The following is a 25,761-nucleotide window of genomic DNA, read 5'->3' as shown; positions in this document are numbered from 1 at the left end:
TACCTGAAGCTTGCAGTTTCGAAAGGGTAGAGTGCACATGAATTGTATGGATATACCACCCCCACCGCTGTTAGTGGTCTGGTCAGTGCAAACCAACAGCACCCAGACTTGTGTTTCAACCAGGTCCTTGTATGCCTCGCCTCGGACATACGCACCATGATTCTTTCATATCTGTTCACGCACACTTCATCTCACTGAACTATTGACGACTTAATAGCCACAAGCACAAAAACAGACAACTATAGTTTTTTTTCTGCGAATATGCCTGGGCACATATTTTCATTAAGAGAAGGAAGCACGACGACATGCACATCCAAACTAGAGAAGGGCTTGGACAACTATACTTCATAACCTGAAAGCTACAGAACTACTAGCAGTTGCAGAGAACATTGTGAATACACACTGATTATTGGGCTGTTAAAAACATACAAGTGTCAATATTACAAGAATGGTGACATCATTGCATGCTCACTAATTGTTCAAAATCAGGGTAAAATGTACTTGGTGAGGAACAACACAAGAATATATATGTAAAGTACAATACAGGGGCATCAACCCAGGATGGCAGCAGAGCTGACCTTATTAGACTCACAACGGATAAGGACATAAAAAAAGGATAAATTGAAAAGAGATGAATTCACAAAACACTTGCTCTTGCTTGGCCCTTATTCAGTAGTGCATTCTGACATAATGTGTTTGTCCATGAACCATAACACAGAGGTTTACCAATTGCCAGGGCTTAGTTTTTCAAGTCTCAGGTTTGGTCGGATCAGTTGAGTCATCCACTCTGCTGGAATCATTGTCCTTGTTCCAAATATCAGGAGAAGATTGCTCGATAGATTTATTTGAAGCTTCTGCCTGAGATTGGCTACTGTTGTTCTTATAGTTATTTGCTGGAAGGCGTCCGTTCCTAGGATGCCCAGTTTCAAAGCTTGGTGCATCAGTTCCACGACCTTGGGTACTGTCTTCAGACTGTAGCTGCACCTTGGATTCTTCAGAAGACCTTGGTGCATCAGCTGCAGTAACAATAGTGTCTTCTTTTGTTGGCTCAGTAGAGAACGGGGTCTGTACGGATCGAGAAGAATGTGGACCTGTAATATGAGGAACGACCTTATTAGCAGCAGAACTATGCATACTGAATATTAACTAGAAATTAATAGACGGGTGAATTTCTGTTTATTGGGAATTGCCTCACCTGGTTCAGTACCTTCAGGAGTATCGGATGGTGCTGCTGAGTTCATCGCAGGTGTCACAGTTTGATCAGTTGAGGTTTGTCTAGGTGACTCGATATTTCCAGTATCTTGTAAACCCTTAGAAGTTGGTGCTTGTGTTGTTGCAGGAGGTTCCACCTCTTGCTTCTCCATTGAGCTTGTGGCTGGCATATCAGCACCACTAAGACGAGCATCACCACCAATTTGTCCTGAATCAGGCCCAGTGCTTGAAGTTTGTGCCTGGCTTGATGGAAGTGTCATCTTCTTATCTACAACGGCACTATGCACTTTAGGAGTAGATCCTTCAGAAGCACGTCCAGCACGAGAGGCGTCTTTAGCGATAAGTGGGCTTCCCAAATTTCTGATCTGACCATCGTCAGGAGAAGAAACCTGATCGCTCGATAAAGCGTGACTAGCATCTGGTGTTGAGCTTGTGACCTGACGGGTAACATTTGTTGGTGGTACACTCATTTGATCAGCAATGGCAGCTTCCACACCTTCCCTTGGTTCAGCAGAGGCAAATGGTTTTGAGGGATTGACAGATTTTTCATCTGAAATGAAAGAGAACCTCAGATGTGGCAGGGTAGTTCTATTTCAGTATTCCTGTTTTTCTACTAAACCAGAAACAAAGGCGCACCATTAGTTAACGAACAGGAAACGTACTAAAACATTACCTGTTACAGCAAATTTTTGTTCTGCTGGGGCAGCTTCACCTTGTGTTTGTGAGGAACCAAGCTGAGTTTCCGGAGAAGATGCTTGGTACCTTGTTGGTGGCTTGGATCCTTGCCCAGTTGATTTAGCCTTACTCGAGGCATCCGGTGATACATCTAGAGTTGCTTCATGTGGCTGTGTCTGTGTTGCAGGCTTAGGAGAATAATTTTCCAATGGCCCATCATCAGGAATACTTTTCAGAAACTTCCTTGATGCATCCTGAGCACCTGGGAATGAAGGTTTAGTTGTGTCTGGATCAGGTGTAAAGGCTTGTTGTTGAGTTACTGTTTGCATGTCCTCGGCTTGATCAGCTGCAGTACCAATAGTGTCTTCGTTTGTTGGCTCGGTAGAGAAAGGGGTCTGTACAGATCGAGAAGAATCTGGACCTGTAATGTGAGGAACGGCCTTATTAGCAGCAGAACTATGCGTACTGAATATTAACCTGAAATTAATAGTCAGGTGAATTTCTGTTTATCAGGCATTGCCTCACCTGGTTCAATACCTTCAGGAGCTTCGGACGGTGCTGCTGAGTTCATCGCAGGTGTCACGGTTTGATCAGTTGAGGTTTGTCTTGGTGACTTGATATTTGCAGTGTCTTGTAAACCCTTGGGAGTTGGTGCTTGTGTTGCTGCAGGAGGTTCTGCCTCTTGCTTCTCCATAGAGCTTGTGGCTGGCATACCAGCACCACTAAGATGAGCATCACCGCCAATTTGTCCTGAATCAGGCCCAGTGCTTGAAGTTTGTGCCTGGCTAGATGGAAGTGTCCTCTTCTCATCTACCACGGCACTATGCACTTTAGGAGTAGATCCTTCAGAAGCACGTCCAGCACGAGAGGCGTCTTCTTGGCTAGCGATAACTGGGCTTCCCAAATTTCTGATCTGACAATCGTCTGGAGAAGATTCCTGATCTCTTGATAAAGCGTCACTAGCATCTGGTGTTGAGCTTGTGACCTGACGGGTAACCTTTGTCGGTGGTACACTCGTTTGATCAGCAATGGCAGCATCGGCATCTTCTTCCCTTGGTTCAGCAGAGGCAAATGATTTTGAGGCATTGGCAGATTTTTCATCTGAAATGAAAGAAACAACCTCAGATGTGGCAGGGTAGTTCTATTTTAGTATTCCTTTTTGTACTACTAAACCAGAAACAAAGGCGCGCCATTAGTTAACCAACAGGAAACGTACTAAAACATTACCTGTTGCAGCAAATTTTTGTTCTGCTGGGGCAGCTTCACCTTGTGTTTGTGAGGAACCAAGCTGAGTTTCCGGAGAAGATGCTTGGTACCTTGTTGGTGGCTTGGATCCTTGCCCAGTTGATTTAGCCTTGCTTGAGGCATCCGGTGATACATCTAGAGTTGCTAAAGGTGGCTGTGTCTGTGTTGCAGGCTTAGGAGAATAATTTTCCACTGGCCCATCATCAGGAATACTTTCCTGAAACTTCATTGATGCATCCTGAGCACCTGGGAATGTAGGTTTAGCTGTGTCTGGAGCAGGTGTAATGGCTTGTTGTTGAGTCACTGTTTGCATGTCCTCGGCTTGATCACCTGCAGTAGCAATAGTGTCTTCTTTTGTTGGCTCAGTAGAGAAAGGGGTCTGTACAGATCGAGAAGAATCTGGACCTGTATGTGAGGAACAACCTTATTAGCAGCAGAACTATGCATACTGAATATTAACCTGAAATTAATAGTCGGGTGAATTTCTGTTTATCAGGCATTGCCTCACCTGGTTCAATACCTTCAGGAGCATTGGACGGTGCTGCTGAGTTCATCGCAGGTGTCACGGTTTGATCAGTTGAGGTTTGTCTTGGTGACTTGATATTTGCAGTGTCTTGTAAACCCTTGGGAGTTGGTGCTTGTGTTGCTGCAGGAGGTTCTGCCTCTTGCTTCTCCATAGAGCTTGTGGCTGGCATACCAGCACCACTAAGATGAGCATCACCGCCAATTTGTCCTGAATCAGGCCCAGTGCTTGAAGTTTGTGCCTGGCTAGATGGAAGTGTCCTCTTCTCATCTACAACGGCACTATGCACTTTAGGAGTAGATCCTTCAGAAGCACGTCCAGCACGAGAGGCGTCTTCTTGGCTAGCGATAACTGGGCTTCCCAAATTTCTGATCTGACCATCGTCCGGAGAAGATTCCTGATCTCTTGATAAAGCGTGACTAGCATCTGGTGGAACAAACTTCTGTTCATCAATGGATAATTCATTTGGTACACTACCAAGCTGTATGCCCGAAGCTGATGCTTTTGAAGGTTTGCCTTCTTGAATAGCAGAGGATGGTCTTGAAAGTTTAGCTTTGCGCAAGTTATCATCAGGTATATTTTCCTGAACCTTCCCTGAAGGATGTTCGGTAAACAATATGTCTTGTTGGCTAGGAGTTGTTTGGGAGTCCTTGGCTTGATCACGTACAGAAACCATAGGATCTCCTTTACTTGGATCAGTAGAGGAAATTAGCATAGCTGAAGGAGACGAATCTCTAATCTCATTCATTGGACCAAGAGAGAAAGCTGGTTGTGCAGGATCAGCAGAACTTTGACCTGAAAGTTTGATATTAATAGTGAGTTTTGTCACAGCCTATAGCTAGTGCACTATACGGCGATAGTTACCTGATAAGGCAGATTTTTGCTCAGCAAGCGCTGCTTCATCAGGTGCACTACTAGGTGTGATGTCACGAGCATCTGGAGTTGCTGATGGTTTCACTGACTGAACATTTTCCAGCTCAGTATGGAAGGAGTCTCTAGCCACAGTAGGTAATGGTGCTTGAGTTGCAGGCGTTAGTTCTTCCCCTTCAACTGATAAAGGTCTTCTGGCAGGTTCAATGGTACCAGTGCGGTGAACATCGTCCTGGGTAGCTGTATTATTAAGTGTGTCTTTTGATGTCAGAGCCTGTTTTCTGTCTGGTATGTCTTGTCGACCAATGATTGTTGGCTGTGCCGTGGTCTGTTCAGCAGTGGGAATAACAGTTTGCTCTTTCCTAGGTTCACCAGAGATCAACTCTTCTGAAGAATGAGGTGATTCTTCATCTGAAACAGAGAAAGCAGTGTAAGGTGTAGCAGGATTTTTTGTGTGAGATCGAATCAACAATATGTTTTTCTCCCATGTAAAGAGAAACTGATTACCTGACGGGGCAAATTTCTTTTCAGCAGGACCTACTTCGCCTGGTTTGAAAGGAGATCTGACATGAGAACCTTGTTTTCCACTTGAAACCAATGGAGTAATTGACTCAACAGTCTGTTGATCATCGGGGGTGGCTTCATGAACATCTGCCGAGGAAAGTTGGGTACCTAACGTTGGAAAAACTCTTGCGCCTTGTGGAGATGTCATTTCTTCTTGTCCAGGGATTGCTTCTGATGCATGTGAAATATGTTCTTGATTTGGAACAAATGGTTTTCCTGAGTCATCAGTGCCGCGGTTATCAGGAGTTATCTCCTGGATTTTCCCTATAACACCCTGGGTATCTGGGGTTCGAATTGCTATTGTGCTCGGTGCAGGTGGTCTGGCCTGTTGCCGAAAAATCATTTGTGGCGCATTAGTATAATTGGCTGCAGAAACATTACTGTCTGCCTTTATTGGTTCAACAGGGGAAGGATGTTGTGCAGCACGAGCTGATCCTTTATCTAAAATCCACAAAGCAAACTGTTACTTTTGAGGAACTGTTCATGATGCAAATCTTCTCTAGGCTAGTCAGCAGTTAGTTTTTATACAAAAGAAATCAGTTACCTGACGGAGCGGATTTCTGTTCAGAATGGGCTACTCCAGCTGGTACGATATCAGCAGGTTGGGGATCCGCTGATGTTGGGCCAGCTGCAGGCACTGTTGCTTCTTGATCAGTTACAGTTGGTTTTGCCAATTCAGCTTTTCCCGAGTCACCAGTATGTACATATTGGAATGAATCCGAGTGACGTGGAGTCTCAACAGTTGGCTGTGCTTGAATTGATGCAGGTCGCGGTGCCTGTTCATCGTGTAAAGATCCTGTGATAACCTCATCACCACTAGCATGATCCGTTGTTGTCTTTTCATCAATAGCTGCATCATGAGTTGGCAAACTGGCATCATAAACATCTTCATGGATTGTGGCAGGATCTCGTGTAGCTTTTGCAGCCTCTAATCTTTGGCCCTCAGGTGTGCGGAAAAGCTCACCAGCTTCATGACTATCAGGACTTCTCATGGTACGTGCTGAAGCAGGATGAGCAGCTGTAATTGGTGCTTGCATTTGTTTTGGTTTCCCCATTCTTTCATCAATGTTGGACTGCTCAGTAAATTTATCACTGATAGTGGGAACATCAGCTCTGGCAGCTTCTGGCAGTGATGATGCAGCACGTCCAACATCAGATGCTTCTGCAACAATTGGTACAGGAGGTTCGACCCTTTGCTCACCAGATTGTTTGCCCATCTGATTGACACTCTGTGAACTTGGAGTTGCTTCTTGACTCATCGATCTTGACTTTTGATCATTGTTAGAAGACATGGCTGCTCCATCATCACCAGAATCAGTAATTACACCATGTAACGGAGCACCTGTGCGTTGCCATTGATCAATGGTGAATGATTTGCTAGGCAAATCCCCATCAGGAACTGCTCTTTGTAATGGTTCAGAGGCAGGTTGCACTTGGGATGCTGGTTCTTTGCTTGATAGAGATGGATCCACTTTCTGATCATCGGCAGTGTATTTTTTATATTGCTCTTCTGCACTGTGATCATCATGAATATCTGCTCTGGCTGATGCAGAAACACTTAATTTTTCACCATCATTGTATGGATCACCAAAGGATTCATGATGCTCTGATGTAGAACCATATACTTTCTCATCAGCTGGGATGACTTGAGCTTCTTCCGGGATGTCTTGTGCAGCCAGAGGACCCTTACGATAAACAGATGATGTTTTCTCCAGTGCATTAGAGCCCTCAGAATCGGTAAGCTGTGTCTTAGGTGCAGTGGATGCACTTTCCTGGAACATCTCCCTAAGCCGCTTTGTTGATAATGAATTTTCTTCAGTCATGATGCTTTCATCATCTTTTGCATATTTCCAGTCCTTCCTTTGGTCAGTAGTTGGCACTGTAGATTCTCCTTTTGTGAGCTGAGAATCTTGAGCGTCCAAAACTTGTGCTTTGGGTAATGTAGATCCAGGACCTATTGATTCTTCAAAGGTGGCTCTAGATTTCTTGGGAGTGTCAAGGATGTCTGAAGACTGTATTGTAGCATCCTCAGCTGATGTCTGTCTTGATGGACGAATTTCTTTCTGACGATCTGATAAGTGCTCTCCAGATATACCTGTCTTTCTTTCCACCATTTTTGGTTGTTCAGAAATAGTTTCTCTACTTTGCATGCTTTTATCCCTAGCTTCTTCAACTTGTGTTTGCCTTTGCCTTGATGGAGTAAGAGCAGGTTGCTGAATGTGCATAGGCTGGGCACTAGATGGTATAGAGTCAGCGACCTTTGTTTCCATGAAGGCATCCTTGCCCACATCTTGAGTTGACAAATTGACATCATAAACATCTTCCTGGACTATTGCTGGATCATCTCCAGCTTTTTTTGCTTCTGATATTTGGCCACCAGGTGTACTGACAAGCTCACCAACTTCATGACCTTCAGGAGTTCCTCTCTTAGTAGGTTCTGAAGAAGGACGAGCATCTTGACTTGATGTTTGCGTTTGTGTTGGTTCTCCAACTCTTTCATCAATAATTGAGCGCTTGGCAAACTTATCACCAGTAGCCGCAGAAGCTCCTGGAAATGATGGTGAAGCATGTTGAACACCAGATATTTCTGCTTCTATTGGTACGGGTGGTTCCACTCTTTGCTCATCAGATTTTTGCTGACTCACTGGTGTTGGCTTATCATCAACGGTTGACTTGGCCACCTCATCATCACCAGAACTACTAGTCACGTCATGTAATGGTGCAGATGAACGTTGCCATTGATAAATGGTGGATGGTTTGCTAGACAAATCTCTGTGGAGAGCTGCATCATATGATGGTTCAGAGGGAGGTTGGACATGGGAAGTTAGTTGTCTAGTCGAAAGAGGCGGTGCCACTTTCTGGTCATCAGTGGTGTCTTTTCTATATAGTTGTTCAGCACTGAAGTCACCATGAGTTTTTACTCTTGCTGGTTCTGAAGCATTTAATTTCTCAACAAAAGTGTTTGGAGCATCAGAAGCTTGTTGATGCTTTCGCATATAACCATCTGCTTTCTCACCAGCTGGGATGGTTTGAGCTTGCTCCTGATTGTCTTGTGCTACCAGAGGCTTCTTCTGGTAAATAGAGGATGTCTTCTCCTCCTTAACAGAACCAGGGCCTTTAGCTTCTTCATAGGCACCTCTAGATTTCTTGGAAGTGTCAAGAACATCTGGAGACTGTATTGTATCACCAGTTGCACCACGAACATCTTCAGCTGCTGCCTGTCTTGATGGAGCACTTGCTTTCCAACGATCAGAAACTTGCTCTCCGGCTGTACCTGCCCATTTTTCCAACATTTGATGTCGGTCAGGAACAGCTTCTCTACCTTTCATCCCTTTGTCCCAAGTATCTTCCACTTCTGCATGCCTTGGAGTAGGAGCAGGTTGTTGAGAGTACATAGGTTTTGCACTAGATGGTGTAGACTCAGCAACCTTTGCTTCTTTGAAGGTATCTTTAGCCACATCATGAGCTGACAAATTGGCGTCATGAACATCTTCATGGACTGTGGCTTGATCCTGTCTAATTTTTGCAGCCTCTGATATATGTCCATCAGGTGTGCTGACAAGCTCTGAATCAACAATTTCATGACCACCAGGAGTTTCTCTCTTGGTATGTGCTGGAGCAGAAGATTGAGTTGGTAGCATTTTTGTTGGTTCTCCAACTCTTTCATCAATAATCGACTGCCTAGCAAACTTATCATCACTAGTGGCATGATGAGCTGTGGAAGCTCCTGGGAATGATGGTGAAGCACTTTGGACACCAGGTGTCTCTGCTCCAATTTCACCATCACCAGAACTAGAAGTTATGTCATTTAGTGGCACAGTTGCACGCTGCCATTGTTCAATGGTGGATGGTTTGGTAGACAAACCTCCACGGGAAGCTACTTCTTGTAAGGATTCATAGGCAGGTTGAACTCGAGAAGTTGGTTCATTGCTCAATAGAGGTGGCACCACTGTCTGTTCATTGGTTATTTCTTCTTTGGTAAACAAACCTTTAGCTGCTGGCAGCCTTGATTGAGGAATAGCTTGCGGACGATCTGAAGATTGCTCTCCAGGTGTACCAGTCTTCCTTTCTCCATCTGTGGTTTGGGCATTCCCTGACACCATTTTCTGTGATTCAGGAATGGTTACTCTACTTTGTCTGCCTTTGTCCTTAGCATCTTTAACTTCTGCTTGCCTTGGAGGAGGAAAAGGAGCTTGCGGTGTGTACACGGGTTCTGCACTTGTTGGTGTAGAGTCAGGAAGTTTTGTTTCTTCAAAGATATTTTTATCACCATCAGGTGCAATTTGCCATGACACAGAAGCAGTGTTGGCAACTTGTATGTCTTCATCATAAGGATATCTCTTTCGGAATGATGTATCTGAACTAGAAGAATCCTCGACCTTTTGTCTTCGTGGAGAAACAGGTGATCTCCAAGCATCTAAAGGCTGCTCAGTTGATGCTACTTCATCAGCAGTCTTTGATTCTTCAGAGGTGTCATTATCATATTGGGCAGCTGTCTTCTTAGGTGTTGGCGCAGTCCCTCTTGGTTGCTTGTTGGCATCTTCAGCAGTTGGATATCTTGCTTCGGATGGAGGAGTCTGATATCTTGTTTGGGAAGGTGGGGCCACACTGTGATATCTTCTTTCTTTGAAGGTGTCATCAATTGTTTCTTGCTTCCGTGAAGGAGCATCGGCCCTCTCAAAATATGAAGGTTGCACTTGGAATGATGAAGACTCGGAAACTTTTGTTTCTTCTTTGACATCTCCAGTATGGTCTGTCATTTGCCATGGGGTAGAAATTTTGTCTTTAGCTTGCTTGGAAGTATCTTCAGCTCCAGGATATCTCATTTCAAATGGTGCAGTAGCATGACGAGGACCATCTAAATCTTGTCTTGGGAGAGATGATTGAGAAGTATATGAAAATCTCTCACTGGATATAGTGGAACCTGGAGCCTGTGATTCATCAAATATCTCCCTAGCATCTTGAGGTTCTCCCTGCCTTGGTACAGAACTATGGTCTCTAGGTTGCTTGCTGGTATCTTGACCACCTGGATACGCTGCTTGGGATGAAATTCTCCTGCGAGCATCTTTAACTGCTGCTTGCCTTGATGGAGTAACACCATGTTCTTGTGTAGAAGGGGGCGGTAAAGCACCTCTCTGATCAGAAGATGCATAATCCTCAAGTTGAGACAAGACATTTCGACTCATTGGTTCTTGAGGAACAGAATGTGAGGTTGCCTGTTCTGAATCTTGTGATGGATACTGCTGCACATCTTTTCTTGGTTTTCCTTGTTGAGTAGACACTAAATGATCAGTATCATCATGCTTTAGGTCATTTAATCCAGTTTTAGCAGAATGCCACTGCTCAACCTGCAGCCTACGATGAACATCGGTTGTGTGGAGCTTGCTAGCAGAAGTATCTGTAGGTTCAAGTTCTGGTGGAGTACGACCAGAATATGGAACTGATTCTTTGAACCGAGAATCAACACTGGTGCCTGTGCTGTCACTCTTGTAGAAATCAGATGCAGTGGGTTGGTCAGGCTCAGGGAATGCATCCAATGTTTCTGAAGTTTTTCGTGTAGTAGGTTCAATATATGGTGTATCTACATCAGTATGGCTTGGGTAGTGATCAAACACATCAAGGTCACTAGAAACATCCTTGGATGAACTTGATTCGAGGATTGGAGCATCTTCGGCGCTGGACTTGGCTGCATCAGTTATTGGGGGCTTCTTGGCAGGGGTTGGGGAAGTAGCATGTTTAGTGCTTTGGACAGGAATAGAGTGTTTTTTAGAAGTGACAGGAGTACTTTGAACTGAGGTTGGTGGTGTTTCTTGAGGGCTAGTAAATATTGTAGTTTCCTTGCTTTGGACAGCTGAAGTTTTATCAGTAGCAGGAGTACTATGGCTTGAGGATATCAGTAATTCATCAGGGGAAGTATCACTAGGAAGAGGCTTCTTTGTTTGAGGAACTATGGAAGATAATGACACGGTATCCGTAGGAGGAACCAATATTGTCCGAGGCTTTGTTCGTCTGATCTTCCTTGAGTATAGCCGAATTGAGTCAGCAGAGGTTCTAGGATCCTCCTCCTCCTCCTCCTGCTGCTGCTGCTTCTTGAGTTCTTCTTGTTTGTTCTGCTCCTCCACCCTCTTCATATACCTCAGTACTTTCTTCCAAGAATCCCGATCAGAAATAGCATCCCACCACCTTCTAACATTTTTCCTCGAATCATAAAGGTAAAGAAACTTGTCAGACGCTTTGATATAGTGGGAGTTTGGCAGGTGAACAAGGTCAGCAAGAGTGAACTTGTTTCCAGCAAGGAATTCACTGTCACTGAGCCTTTGGTCATAAACTTCCAGAACCTCTTCTACCTTCCTCATATGCATGTCAATACCATCATCTTCTTCACCCAGGGGAAAGGCCAAATGACAAAACAAGGCCCGGCTTGGAGGGTTGAAAGCATGCTCCTCGTTGTGGAGCCATTGCTCAACTGAAGCCCTCTCAAGGGCATCCTTCCCAAGGAGGAACGGATATCCTTGATGTTCGTACTTTTCTGCTATATAACGACAGATTTCTCTGGATTCTGAAAATAGAAGGCAGAACCATCCTGAGTGCTGTCAAATTAACTGTGTTTGCAACTCAACAAGGAAAACCAAGAATACTGCTAAAAGTTTGTCAAATTAACTGTGTTTGCAACTCGAGAATACTGCTAAAAGTTTCCTTCTAACTTTAGCAAATGAAGACTCGATTTTTACAGCATTCGTGGGGATGTGCACATTGTTACTGAAAACATAATCATGTACCGGGATACCAAGAGTAACATGTTGCTAGTCTAAGTCTATCCATAACTCCACACACTAAAAGAAATATCCTAATATTTGCATGTTAATCAGAAAAGGAAGATACAATGTTCTACATTATACACTCTGTTGGCACATATTTTATTTTAGTTTTATAGCATCCAACTGCATGTTCGCATATAAGACAACCAAAAAGATTAACTCTTTTGAATACAATATACCTTTTAGGCAATTTTAGAGCTAAGTTAATGCAAACCTGCCTGCTACATGATCAAAATGTATTAAGCTATTGTCATTCAGTTGCTATTCACAAGTATATGCCCAAATTTGAAATCTCAAAACAACAAAAAATGATGATATAATCAGGCATTATCTACTCACTCCGTTTCAAATTGCAAGTCTTTTTAGCTTTGTCCTAAGTCAAACTTGTTTAACTTTAACCAAGTATATTAATACATTAAAATCTACAATATCATAGATGCACTATCAAGATATATTTCATAATGTATCTAATGAAACTAGTTTGACATTATAGATGTTTGTGTATTTTTCTATAAAGTTGGCTAAAGTTAGAGAAATTTGACTTAGGACAGAACTAAAACAACCTATAATTTGGAATGGAGTATAGGTTATATAAATGTATTGTCAAATTTCATTCACAACTGAAGGCCAATTCTTATGCCCTCTCAGAGTTGCATCCATGTGTTTACACGTTACTGATTTATTGCTGGCCAATGTTTGCTGCAAGGAACATTTAAGTAAAGCTTGCACGAACCCAGCTTATAAACAAGTTCAGAAAGCTTTTTATGGACAAATGCTAGTTACTGATCGAGTGACTTAGTGCATTGGCTAATTTTCTGCCACCAAGCATTATTTTAGATCACTGATTGGCACACACTTTGAACAAGCAGGATACTAGCTACAATGCCAAAATGATTGGCACACACTTTGTACATGATATGATGGAAATCCCTCTCCTTTTTTGGTGAACAAGAAGGCTCAAGAATATATTTTTAAGTGAGATATGCCAATAAGTTAATAGATTGGTCTAAATTTATGCCAGGCTAGCCATATATACAACCTTCTGACAATTTCCTAGCGATAACTAATAAACAACCTACCTCCTGGTACCAAGCTAACTTGCCTTTTTTTTAGTGAATGAAAACTTGAATATCATCCAGCGATAGAAATTATAAGCTCCAAGGAATGAAGGTCCGACATGGAATGGTAAGTTATTTTGCCAAAAATGAAGTATTACCTTCTAGAAATGTAGGGCCATCATAGAATGGAACTGGAGCATGTGATGCTGCCTGCAGTACTCAGAGAATGAAAATACAATAAGAAGATTAATTCCTCTCATCTTCGAACATATTCTTCCTGCCAGAAAAAAAAAATACTAGAATTGGAGACTCCAAATACCTGCAGTCTGAGTAAGCTCTTGTAAGAGGCTGTGTGAGTCTCAAACTTGACATCCTTCTCATAAAGGCATGCAAGCACTCTTGAAACATCAGGTAAGATAAAAGATTTCTCATGATAAACCTGCACAATTGGTGCTCCAATACCAAGCCCCACCATGGTGGCATGAACATAGGTTACAATGCTGAAATGGTGTGAAAGTAAACAACTTCCTGGTTCTCAAATATATTAGGTTCCCTGCCTCTCTTGTCAAGCAAAGAGAAGATGCTTAAAGTGTGAACAGAAAAGGAAACCAATGGAGGATGAGAACAGAACAGAATTATATAGATAAAAGAGATAAAAAAAAATAAAGAGAAAAGCAAAAGCTAAAGCAAACAAAATCTGAGTGGGTAGCAGTTGACCTTTAAGCTATGGCACAACCCCTCTTAATATGTTCTGTAGCATCAAATTTTACCACCAAGAAATTTATATATGGTCAATATTTTCAGGAACCTGATCATAGGGCACCCAATAAATTAACTAATTACTGTCAAAACTATGTAAAGATCGAGTAATAGAAAAGCTGCATCATATTTAAAAATATTAGTTTGGTAAACCAAAGGAGTGTATTGCAGCACACACTAAATGAGACTGGGCACTTACGAACGATGTAATGTTTCTTCTATGAAATAAAAAGAGCGCTCAGTTTCATCAAATTAAAAAGAACAGTGAGATGCAAATATAAATATTAGCAGCCAATCAAGATTAGAACAATAAATATATGTTGTGTCAACATCTACAAGAGAACTATGATAAAATCCTGGAGTCATACCTTATAAACAATGCAAAGAGCTAAAGCTTAAAGGCACTGATCTCTCAGCTGCATAACCACTTTATGCATTCCTTGGACCTTTCATTAGAGGACAAGGAGTATTATGGGAGCAGAAAAGCAATGCTAATAATGCAAGTTTAGTATCAGGAGCATACCTCTGCGAGTACTACAACCCATTGAACAAGATGGATGAGCGCCATTTCATGCCAATACAAAAATATATCATGTATCTCGATTCTCGCAGCAGTGCAGGAACAAAATCTGGGCACAAGAGAGCTTGCAACTTTACTCATCTTCATTCAGAATAGAATTGAGCAGCAGGTGCCTTGTTCAGCATGAGGGACTAAGGTATTGCAACCTTTTCCTTCTCAAAAGCAAATAAATGATAAAGAACAACATAATGTGGGCATCTCAAACAGTACAATTAATAGCATGCCCAGAAAGAATGCAGGGCATTCAAATTTGTAGACAGCATGTAAAAACTAAATGGACTCTCGAAGAATCATAACACACCCAGAATTAAGATTATTCTTTCAGCTATGAAAGGTTCACAACCTGCTAAAAAAACAACTGTTTACAATTTACAAGAATTCTGTTCCTACAATACATATACTATGAAACCCAGAAGTACCAAGCACAAAATATCATGACAATTTCTGATGTACACGAGTTACAGCCTTAAAAATTGTCTGTTTAAGTAAACTGCAGTCTGCAGCAGTTCTTAATCAATATTGTACTGGCATTGGAGCCTGGAATACCAAGGAACTGGCACTGATCATTGCATCATGTCCATCAAAGTGAGTGGAACTGTTGACATTTTCACCATTACAGTGTCTCCTCGTTACAGAATGACCCCCAGTATTTTTCTCATTACGATATCCCTCATTTTTCATCAACCTGTCCCATTGGCTGACAAGAAGAGAAAATCTCCATTCTTTTATGTAAGTTAGCCTTAGTTCATTAACATGAGCCTCCCCTCCAACCTTGATATCAGTCTACAACATTTTAGAGAAGTTGATTCACTTGATCAGGATTTTCCGGTGATTAATTCTTCGGAAGTGCAGCAAACTCTGCATGGGTATTGGTAGCTGTTGTAAAGGCCATAGACCCTCAGTCCCTGCAAAGTTAACCACGGATCAAAAAAGAAAAGGAGGTTCCTGCAAAGGATGTGGTCATTGGTGTACAGTACTTACCTGGATCAGCCCAGGAATCACAAAATCATACATAGACAAACCTTCATGCTTCCTGATCCCCGGAGGAAACAAGCCCACGCCGTGCCCCAGTAGGCAGCACCAACCCCCAAAGAAAAACATAAAGCACCTTTCGAACGATTTCCATGGAAGTTTGGAACCATTGAGAATAGAAGACACATTGCATCCCAAAGACAGCAGTGAGCCAGAAACTAACCTCCACAATTTATCACTATCAGTAGAGTGTAGTGGAGCGGCTGTCTAGGCAGAGCAAGAGAGTATACCTCGCTCAGCCTGTCGGAGTTGCCGCCGGGGCGCATGCGGGGCCACGCCCATGTACGGGAGCCCCATTGGACGACACCGCAGCGTCCACGGAGCGGATCAGCGGTTCACGAGCTGCGAATCAAATGAGCAGCAGCACAGTATGGCCGCGACGCGAGAAACGAGCCCGAGCCTCGCAGGCGACGTGCGGTCCGAACACCTCTGCCAGTCTGCCACGGGCGCACGGCATCGTGGCGGCAGGGCGGAGAGGGTTAACAGAGCAAGCTGGGGAGCTCGCTGGAGGCGAGAAACCGGAGCCACAGAAGACGCATCGTGTATCGCAGAGGCCGGAGACGGGCGAGGAGGAAGTAGCCTACGCCCCTGATTTAACCGCCGGAGACGGAGACGACGACGGCGGCGAGATTATGGAGGATTGACCGGAGTGGAGTGAGAAATTGTGCGAAGGGGCCGACAGGTGGGTCCGGACGTAACCGGGCCGGCGGGCCCGGCCGGCTGCTGCCTGCGGCCCTGCGGGGTAGTTTTGACAACAGAACATTCTCATCCCACAGAGCAGAATCCTAGGCCCCACCTAAAATTTTTCATCATCCCATCGAATCTTTAGATACATGCATGAAACATTAAATGTAGATAAAAAATAAACTAATTACACAGTTTAGTTGAGAATCGCGAGACGAATCTTTTAAGCCTAATTACTCTATGATTAGCCTTAAGTGCTACAGTAACCCACATATGCTAATGACAGATTAATTATGCTTAATAAATTTGTCTTACAATTTCCTGACGAGCTATGTAATTTGTTTTTTTATTAGTTTCTAAAAACCCCTCCCGATATCCTTCGGATACATCCGATGTGACATCCAAAAAATTTTCATCTTCAATCTAAACGGGCCCTAACACTTGTTCCAAAAAAAAAAAGCAGAAATCCTAGCACAGAACTTCGTAAGAATAGAGCTGCTCGGATTGCTTCTACTAGAGCTGCACGTGATGAACAAAAGGAACGAACCAAAGACGCTGTGATTCCACAAGACTTTGTCTTTATTCGTTTCTTGGGCCCTTTCATCAAGCAAAAGAGAAGAAAAGCATCGCGGATGGTGCAAGGATGGCATCACAAGTCACTCTTTCTAGTGCCACTCCTCGAACCATATAGTGTTGAACTGTCGATGAAGACCACACATGTTTCTTTTTTTCATTTATTTAGAATAAAGTAATATAATTTGTTCTCACGGCAACTGGGGAACAAAAAGAGAACCTGAACCCAACTTTGTTCTGAGCAGAGCCCATGCAAATGCAGATGCAGATGCCTTTGTTGGCTTGTTCTGTTGTTCAGCTACTCGAGCTTGCGGCGATGTTTCACTCCATACCACACCATGGAGGGATGGAGCATGTCCAGAAAAGAATGACGACACCTAAAAGAAAAGATACTAAATGATGGAATCTTAAAAGAATCATGCCACGGCCTGAATCTGGCTTTATTATTTTCATCTACAGCAAGATTACACTCTGTTAGAGAAATCAGACAGATGATGATGTACAGTTCCCAAGCTTCCTCTCCTTATGTTACATTGTGTAATAATGGAACTCAGGAATAACAAGCAGATAGGCGGAAAGCGATGGCTGCAGCTAAAAATTGCCACTTCAGTCAACTGCAGCTGCAGCAGGTCTGTATTTCTGTGTACTGGTGCTGACGTGCGAGGAACAGGCGCTGGTTGTAGGTCCTTCAAGGATGGACCGGGACCATGTACATTACAAGTCTTCATTCTTCAACCGTGTCTCAATGGCTCCGCCCCCTGAAAGCTGAAAAGAAACCACCCAGTGTTCTGTCCTTGTGCTTCCCCTCGTGCTCATCTCCGACCTGTCACACGAGTTGAACGTCAGCATAAGCTCCTATTCCTATAAGCATATAATTAGGTGTTAACACATATACCTCCTCTGCTATTCTCTGAAGGGTTTCTAAAATTTCGGAGAAGTCTGGTCTTTGGGCAGGGTCCTGCTGCCAACATTTCTGAAGAAGCTCAGAAAGCCTTGCATGAGTATGTTTTGGAATTGTAGGCCGTAATCCCTGCCAACGAAACTTAACACGTTAGAGAAGGACTCAATGCTGCAATCCCCTTTCCTTTCTCTTTATAGCGCAGAGGTGAGAAAGTTCTAGATCTGTGGCAAAGAAAGTCAAGAATCTATTGTCATTGGGATCGCATTGCCATTCACTCATTTTCAATACTCGCTAGTGTTCAAGCAAAACTCCACGAAAATATGTTGTTTGCATCATTACCAAACCATCTGCATGATTTCATGGAATAGTCACGGATTCCAAGATATGTGGTTATTCTATCACAGTAGAATGTGGATAAGGCTGGCTCTTGTTCTTAGAAACAGAATTTTGAACAAAGAAGACAGCAAGATAAAAAGAATCAAGCTGCTGATTTTACCTTCTGCACCACACCAACAGCTGCTTGTAGTGGAGTCAGGTACTCATAAGGAATCTGCAGAAATAGATGACATACCAGTTAATAATAACTCATTTAAAAGAAGAATAAGCTAGCATAATTAATGGATTAAATAACAGAAGATCAATGCACATACCTTCCCTGTGAGTAGTTCCCACAACAAAATTCCAAAACTAAAAACATCAGCCTTGTGATCATAGGGTTTGTGCTCTATGACCTGAAAGTATGTAAGATTTTGTTAGGCGACATACCACTGGTGGAAAAAAGAGTAAACTGGACAGCTCTATTTCTCAAGTCCACTGCGGTCCAAAAGCTTGTGATCATTTGGAAGGTACCCATACCACTACAACACACTGTAACAATTTCTTTGTCATGGCCTGGTCCAGAGCCAGCTCCACTTGTCACATAAGATGGCAGTATGAAGCTACCAGCATACAAAAGCATGAAAGTCCTCACAATTCTTCCTTCACCAATTACTTTACTGCATATCATATTTATTCAGTTGAGGTTGTGGGTGTATGCTCAGATGGCCAGACCACCCAAGTTCAAGTTCTCTCGAGGTGAATTCAGGTGCCTATTTCTTTTGATAAAGCCACCTGCCCACCCCTAGGTTGGTCCAGTTTTTCACATATCGTTTAGATTTTCAGATAATTATTTGATGGGTAGGAATTTAGTATACTGCTAAAAGACCTGTTGCAGATCGCCCTTTCATACAAACAATTTGTTCTTTATCAGGTACAATCAATTAGTAATAAGGAATTTCCACTTCTCTCATGTTACAAGGAAATCCATTGGTTTCATTCACATCTTAAGCACGAGACATGAAGATGGGTGTTTCGTGAATTGTGATCACATTTATTTTATATAAACATATAATCATTGGCAGTGGTAGATGGTAAAGGTATCAAAGGTCAAAGCTAATAATAAAGAATTACCTCTGGGGCCATCCAACGGTAAGTACCAGTTTCTGCAGTCATAACTCCAGATTGAGCTTTAACACGTGCAACACCAAAATCAGCAACTTTAACAGTCTGCAGAAGGAAGCTAATAAAAGTAAGCCAGGCAAATGTATCCAGTCCTAGATTTGGTACAATAGAAACTCTTCCTGGCCATGAAGAGCCATCAAGGCAAAAGGAACTTGTCACAAACAATACAATGAATACATGTATTTTGCATGTCTGAAAGTATGGAAGGAAGCTAAAGTGTTGACTGCAATGAAATCCACAAGAAACAGGAGCAACTCCACATTCTAAATGGCCTGATTAGATGACTTACCCCATTTTCATCCATCAGAAGGTTTGCAGTTTTCAAATCACGGTGAATAATATTATTCTGGTGTAAGTAGTTCATGCCTTTTGACACATCCATTGCAACTCCAACTAAAGCAGGAAGTTTGAAAACACCTTTATGTTTATGGAGGTAATCATACACACTTCCACTGGACATAAATTCTGGAAGAGAGGAAAATAAGATGGTTCACTCATTATTACAATTACCATCACAACAAGAAAATGGACAACTTGAAACGACCATTTTCTTCAACCATACCTGTGATTATACAAAGATTTGGGGGTTTAGTGGAAGCACCAATAAATTGCACAACATTCTTGTGACGGACCTTCCTAAAATCCAAGAACATACTCAGCAAAGTAGTACATAAAAGAGCAGTGTGCCAAGGAAGCACTCTATGGGGTGATAAGGTATTCATTCAGTTACATCCTGCGTTTGAAGTTCAAATCTAGGTTCATTCTACGAGAGATCAGTCAGTATGCTGATAAAGGATTGGTAACATAAGATGTTGGTAGGTAAAAGACAGCAAAGAGATCTTGATGTAAATGATGACTTGAAGTGACTGTAGGATAGGAATCATTGTAGAAGAAATAAGACTAAGAATCATTGTAGAAGAAATAAGACTAAGTTACATAAGGTAAAATAACAAGAAGCCAAATGAAACCTCAGAAACTTTGAAGGTATATTAAATTAGCATGCCAGACTACCAATATCACAATAAGAACACATCTTGTAATACAAGGTGAAACAGAGTTTGAGTATAGTAACCACCTCATAATATATACTTCCTGAGCAAATTCGCGCTGCATGTCTGCATTTATTCTCTCAGGTTTCAGCACTTTAATAGCAACATCTTGACTGCAATATGTACCCCGGTAACTGGAAACAGAAACATATCGTTAATCATTAAGTGAGGGATTTTTTCCCCCATGATAACTAGCAACAAACACTCACAGGTCACCATATGATCCTGATGCTACTTTATTCCCAAACTTGAGCAGTTTTACATCAATTTCCCATTCACTAGCACCATCTGTTGGTATCTCAACATGGTCAGCTGCTGAATTCTCAGCAATCTGTATGTTTTCAACTGGAGTAGACCATGAATGAGATGAAGACCATGCTTGTGTCTGTTGAATGATTGAATCCAAGCCAGAGTAGAAAAATGAGGACACAGAAAACAAATCTGTTGCAGTTAGGGCTCAACTAGTCCACATCGAATGAGTCTGTTTTACCTCTTCAATCCTGCCAATTTCCTTCTGCACTGCTTCTACTAAATCCTCTGTTTCCTAAGTAAATTAACAGGTAAATAAATAGTAAGAGACTGAGATAATAACAAAACAAAATATGCAGACCACAACGATGCTCTTGTTCTGAAGTATTGGCAGTTCATTGATGTCTGTTACCAACATTATTTGTTGATTACATGATCGATATATGTTGCATGATCCATGATGCTAGTCACAGGTTCTCATGCACATGCACATACACAATTACTAGACTTATTATCTGCCTTAGACCACATTAATTAAAAATGCTAAACCATATTATAAACTCTCGTGCGGATATCTTATGTATTAACTTCACAAGCAGTATTCTGAGAACTATTGCTCTGTGACTTCATCTTTGAAAGATATACACAAAGGCTATATATATTGAAAAGACACACAAGACTCATAAGGCATGGGAAAATGATAACCAGAAAAGAATTAGTTAGTGAATACCTCGTCATGCCAACCGACAACAACAAAGACATCAAGTGAGTAGCCATCATTTGTTGAAAATGCATGTGCTTCTTGAATGTTTAGACCAAGCTCACCGAGCAGAGATGTCAGCTGTCAATATCAGAAAATTTCATATCACTAAACAAATAGATAAGAAGACTACTAAATATCAAACGAATTAACTCAAGTAGAGATAGTGAGATATCAGTGAGAATGTATAATATGTACAGAAGGACAAATGTATGTACAAGATTTTTGAAGATATAGAAACAATCCCTATGAGAAACCCAACAATACATAGGTTTACCTCACTGAGAAGTTTTGGCTTGTCAATGGTTGAAAAGGTGATTTCATGCATGGGCCTGAAATGACACAAGAAAACTATTGTATCTGCAGAGAAACAAGTACTTAACAAAGGAAGATAACGTAATTGGAACCTTTCTTATACCATGACAGCATTAACTAACAAGTTACAAAAATTTTAATAGGAAACTATGGCTGGACAACAACAAAATAGAAGGAAAAGGTAACTGGCAGGAAATACTTCCTGTAAATAGATCACTCATTGTGTACTCTCACTGAGAACATACACATAGCGCAGTGGTAGGGATGCAGAAATGCAACCTAAGGTCGGGAGTTAGACTACCCATCCTCACCAAAAAAAAAAAGGCCACTCGTTGCTATGTTTAGTGAAATACGTGGTCCACTAATGGTTGCAGCACAATACACGGCTGCAGGTGTGTCCTTGCTGTTAGTGGCACGTCCAGGACAGCCAGGTTTAGTGGCTTTTTCTTGACACTAGGGAAGAGAATCTTCTACCTTTCCATCAATGCCTCAGGGAGGTCTTGCCCCCAGGGGTCGGTTTATTTTCATGTACTCTTGCTGGTTACACTGGCTAGGGAGCAAATTTGCATCTAGCTGGCAGGGGTTTGAGTCCTTGTTTAATTTAGTTTTAAAAATAGTGGGATGTCCAAGAAGCTCTAAGATATAGAATATTATAATATAAAGGTACGTAGAGAGTAGAGTTTAAAAGCAAATAGTACCTGTACAGAGATCGACCATTATCAGAAGTGCTATCATGATCTTGATGAGACTTGCTAGCTTCAAGAGCAAGGGCTTCAAGATTTGTAGAAGAACCGAAAGCAGGAGGATGTATGCTGGAAACAAGTCATAAATGTTAAACAAAGATCACATCAAACAAATCAGTAGTAAATATATATTTTTTGTTGTGCATAGCGGTAATGCAAAATGATTGTCATTTGCCAATAATCAAGTACTAGACAGATGAGAAAACACAAGTACCTTTGCTGCCTGTTCAGTCTTGAAGCGACTTCCTCCCCTGCAGTGTTCGAATCAGCATCAGTCTGATTCCCATCAAGAATTGGAGATACCTAATGAATCAAGATTCAATAAGGACAATGACCAACAATAGTTGAAGGCCTTTATATATCATAATTGCTAATTTAGCAACTAGCTAAAAAAAGAAAAGAACGACTCTATGTACAAAATTAAGCGTTGAAATTCAGGAACAGTAACATACTACCGATTAAAACAAGGGCACTGACACTTGTGGAAAGCTTAAACTCTACTTCTTTGTAACACAACATGCATAGACATTGAACTATTGGCATGATCAAATTTTCAGAGAAATGCATAAACGCAAAATGTTTGCATCGATAGTTCAATACAAACAATACCACGTGGTCAACACTCAAGAGAACCCAAATTTGAGATGGTGAAGTAGAATGAAATCCTTACAAGCTTCAGCTTAGAACATAATGAAATTTCCCGCTAGCCCAGCCAGTACCCTGACTACTGAACCTAAACAGCAAGGCATGAATGCAACACCATGACATTACTTTCATGCTTTTGGCACTGAAGAGCTCAGAAGGATCTATTGGATTTTCCGATCAAAAGGAGCACGAATGCACAACATAGCAATGAGCTCATCTCAGTGGAAGATGTTATCAGGTAAAAAGTGCACTTAACTAGTTAAAGTAGACAAAGTCAAGCAGTCCAGCCTTCACACAGATGACATAAGTACAGTAAGGAAAAGATCAGACAACTGGAATTCTCCATTGCAGGAATGAGTGACAACCAAATGAACCAACCAACTAAAATCCACAGTCGGTAAAACCATATTGCGAATAAATAATAAACGAGGAAAACATGTGTTTGACTTCGTCTACTTTAACTAGCTAAGTCCCGTTCAAAATTGCATTCGAAAAATCATCACCTGCACGGCCCGCACCGCGAAAGCCGGGCGCTGAGCCGGATCCTTGGCCTGCTCCAGAAGTCGCTTGTGCGTGAGCACGTCCTCCGCCCTCTCCACGTTCACATCCATGGCGTAGCTGCAGAAACCAAAGCGAATCCAGATGAGCCCAGCCCAGACCGCCGCCCGCAGCGAAACCCACTGGTGGCGGCGAATTGCATTCGCGCCACGTCACTGTCGGAGGAAGAAGCGCTGTCGCGAGAGCGAGCGAGCACGCACCGGGCTGGGAGGCGGTTGAAGTGGTTCCAGAGCTCGTCGTCGAACCCGGGCGCCCGCGCGTCGGGCGGGCCGGCGTCCTGGAGGCGCCGGAGAACCTCCGTGTACACCTCGAGCTTGTGGCGCTGCTGCTGCTGCTGCTTCCGCGCCAGCGCCGCCGCCGCGGCGGCCGATGACGAGGACGTCGCGGGCCCCGCCGCGCGGCCGCCGGACGCGGCGGCGGCCGCGGCGTGACTGCCGCAGCTCTCCGCGGCCTCCTCCACCGCCATTCGCCTAAGGCCCTCGGCGCCGCCCGCCCGCCCTCCGCTTTAGGTCTCGATCTCCCCCCAGCTCGCGGATTAGGAAAGCGGAGCGGAGCGGAGCGAGGGAGATAAATAACCGTGGCCGATTTTTTAAGGAGGAGGAGAAAGGAAATTGGAAAGTGAGATGAAACGGCAGCGGGGGCGGAGCCGCGGACTGCCGGCAGCCGGACACAAGTGGTTATATACGCCCGCGTGGCCGCTTGCGGCCGCGCCACCCGGTCATCCGTCTCTGTTCACCTCGGCTGGTGAAAACTTGGCTGGCGCAGTGGCGCTGGCCCCGGGCGGCGGCGGCGGTGTTCTGCGTCGGAAAGGCGGAAAGCCATGTGAGGAAAGATTATATGTATAGTGTATTCCTGGTCCTGTAATAACGATGGAAGAAGCTAAATTGAACTAAACCAGAGCCAAATCTGGTAACATGGTCGTCTGTCGAAAATACACACACTCTCTCTCTCTCAAAAAAAAGGTTAAGATTTATCGTAGAATTATTAAATTTAGTATTAAACATTTTTTATAAAATACTTATTTTATGTTATAGATATTGATGCTCTTTTATATAAAGTTAGTCCAACTTTTAAAAAATTGACTAGAACAAATGGAGTAATACCTTAACTAGGTGGAAAATAGCAAGGTTTGGCTAGAGTATCTTATCGTGCAACAATAGCATGGTCATGCTATGAATATGATCCTTTGTAACTATGAGTCTATTTGGATCTACCAACTGAATTATAGCTGGCTAAATTTAGTTGCTAGGGATTTAAGCGGATCAGCTAAAAGAGTGGTTAAAGTTTAGTTGAGTTTACTATTTCAGTCCACCTAAAGTTTTGTTGAGTCTATTAAAGTTTAGCCAAAATAGCTTTTAGCTGACTAAAGTTTAGCTTTGAAATCTTAGTTAGCTAAATTTTAGTTGGATGAATCACGATGTTAATTGTTGTGGTAACTCGGGCACGAGTTGGTTGGCAGTCGCTTGCCTAATGTCGTCGTTAAGAAGGAGGCATTTGGTTGCTTGTATCTACTCTCAGCCAGGCTCTCCGCATGCGACAACAACAATTTGTTTGGTTGGCGTATCTATTGGACCAGGCTCCCTTTATGCAAGATTCTCCTTGCAGTTAGGCTTTATAGAAACGTAGGAATCGAGCGTATCTATTGGGCCAGACCGGCGGGATACAGGCTGGCACGCAAGCTGCATAAGATGAGAGAGCAGCAGTGCAAGGCCAGCTCATGCATCTAGACAACCAATCAACTTCTCTCCTCGGCCATGCTACACTCATCCAGGCAACCAAATTTGAGCAATTGTATGGCAACAACTTAGCCACGGAAGGTCTGTCTCGGCCAGTACGATGTAGGTTGAAGGCATGTAGGCAACCAAACACATTCTAAATATCTCATTGAGATTAGTAACTCAACCAATCAACCTAATAGAGTTACTTGCTCGCATGTGAAGACGATGGTCTTCTACCTCAAAAACAAAGTTAGACCCAAGATCGGAAAGAAACACAAAAGGAAGGGTAAGAGATTTAAATTTGTTTTGTTTTAGTTTATCGAAATAGGGTACTATTGTAGTTTCTATATACTTAAGAGGAACTCTGAGGATTTCTTTATATCTTTTCATATATTTGTAGGAATACGGGTTTCATAACCTAACCTATAGGATTTTCCATTAGATCTCTAAATATTTGTATCATCTATTCATGGCTTCTCGCTAGCCAAAGATAAAGAACAGAGTTAACTCTTAAAAAATACCGAACAAGCTATAGATGAGTTGTTTGAGTGCAGAAGGATATAGAGAGTGAATTTTATTAGAACGAATGACTCTCCGAATGAGAATGTAAAGGGTGGGTTTAAGGAAGATTGTTGGAGATTCTCTAACGAAATTCATGATACTTCTGCTACCCCAGATCAAAAGTAGATATTCTGATTTCTTTCTATCAGTGATGCTCTAAGTAAGTTGA

At 42.6% G+C, this 25,761-nt stretch overlaps 3 protein-coding genes across 5 annotated transcripts; all 3 read right to left on the bottom strand.

Annotated features, from left to right (window-relative positions):
• On the bottom strand, positions 378–14,160 carry LOC8063338 (microtubule-associated protein futsch). Of its 3 annotated transcripts, none has more exons than XM_021454248.1 (11): positions 13,285–14,150; positions 13,124–13,175; positions 5,634–11,648; positions 5,033–5,530; positions 4,520–4,936; positions 3,641–4,450; positions 3,115–3,537; positions 2,425–2,988; positions 1,886–2,308; positions 1,196–1,762; positions 378–1,091 (listed from the first exon to the last, which is right to left on the bottom strand). In XM_021454248.1, the coding sequence occupies exons 1-11, from the start codon at positions 13,438–13,440 to the stop codon at positions 748–750; spliced, it is 10,269 nt and encodes a 3,422-aa protein (XP_021309923.1). In that variant the 5' UTR covers positions 13,441–14,150; the 3' UTR covers positions 378–747. The 3 variants fall into 3 exon arrangements, with proteins under 3 accessions (XP_021309923.1, XP_021309922.1, XP_021309924.1); XM_021454247.1 differs by having other exon boundaries at positions 2,413–2,988; positions 13,285–14,147; XM_021454249.1 differs by lacking the exons at positions 2,425–2,988; positions 3,115–3,537 and having other exon boundaries at positions 13,285–14,160.
• On the bottom strand, positions 14,569–16,044 carry LOC110432946. The gene is made up of 3 exons (XM_021454250.1): positions 15,567–16,044; positions 15,286–15,494; positions 14,569–15,209 (listed from the first exon to the last, which is right to left on the bottom strand). The coding sequence occupies exons 1-3, from the start codon at positions 15,631–15,633 to the stop codon at positions 15,120–15,122; spliced, it is 366 nt and encodes a 121-aa protein (XP_021309925.1). The 5' UTR covers positions 15,634–16,044; the 3' UTR covers positions 14,569–15,119.
• Positions 16,991–24,024, bottom strand: LOC8063337 (serine/threonine-protein kinase STY17). The gene is made up of 16 exons (XM_002460554.2): positions 23,514–24,024; positions 23,259–23,373; positions 22,325–22,413; positions 22,066–22,179; positions 21,330–21,384; positions 21,023–21,133; positions 20,534–20,587; positions 20,253–20,428; positions 20,070–20,177; positions 19,557–19,630; positions 19,284–19,459; positions 18,944–19,039; positions 18,145–18,225; positions 17,991–18,044; positions 17,489–17,623; positions 16,991–17,416 (listed from the first exon to the last, which is right to left on the bottom strand). Exons 1-16 carry the CDS (start codon positions 23,777–23,779, stop codon positions 17,336–17,338), a joined length of 1,785 nt encoding a protein of 594 aa, XP_002460599.1. The 5' UTR covers positions 23,780–24,024; the 3' UTR covers positions 16,991–17,335.

This window comes from Sorghum bicolor, chromosome 2 (assembly GCF_000003195.3).
Source record: "Sorghum bicolor cultivar BTx623 chromosome 2, Sorghum_bicolor_NCBIv3, whole genome shotgun sequence".
Classification (NCBI taxonomy): Eukaryota; Viridiplantae; Streptophyta; class Magnoliopsida; order Poales; family Poaceae; genus Sorghum; species Sorghum bicolor.
Note: the sequence above shows the minus strand (reverse complement) of the source record. Positions and strands in the feature narration are given on the sequence as shown.

Coding starts and splice junctions, on each gene's coding strand:
- LOC8063338 (XM_021454247.1), bottom strand. CDS start 13,440: ATGGTGGGGCTTGGTATTGGAGCACCAATTGTGCAGGTTTATCATGAG. Junction 11,649..13,123: donor TGGCCCTACATTTCTAGAAG/GTAATACTTCAT, acceptor TTCTATTTTCAG/AATCCAGAGAAATCTGTCGT. Junction 5,531..5,633: donor ACAGAAATCCGCTCCGTCAG/GTAACTGATTTC, acceptor TGTGGATTTTAG/ATAAAGGATCAGCTCGTGCT.
- LOC110432946 (XM_021454250.1), bottom strand. CDS start 15,633: ATGGGGCTCCCGTACATGGGCGTGGCCCCGCATGCGCCCCGGCGGCAA. Junction 15,495..15,566: donor ACTCCGACAGGCTGAGCGAG/GTATACTCTCTT, acceptor TGTGGAGGTTAG/TTTCTGGCTCACTGCTGTCT. Junction 15,210..15,285: donor TGATTCCTGGGCTGATCCAG/GTAAGTACTGTA, acceptor TTAACTTTGCAG/GGACTGAGGGTCTATGGCCT.
- LOC8063337 (XM_002460554.2), bottom strand. CDS start 23,779: ATGGCGGTGGAGGAGGCCGCGGAGAGCTGCGGCAGTCACGCCGCGGCC. Junction 20,178..20,252: donor TCAGGATCATATGGTGACCT/GTGAGTGTTTGT, acceptor TTCTGTTTCCAG/TTACCGGGGTACATATTGCA. Junction 17,417..17,488: donor TTCAGAGAATAGCAGAGGAG/GTATATGTGTTA, acceptor CTCGTGTGACAG/GTCGGAGATGAGCACGAGGG.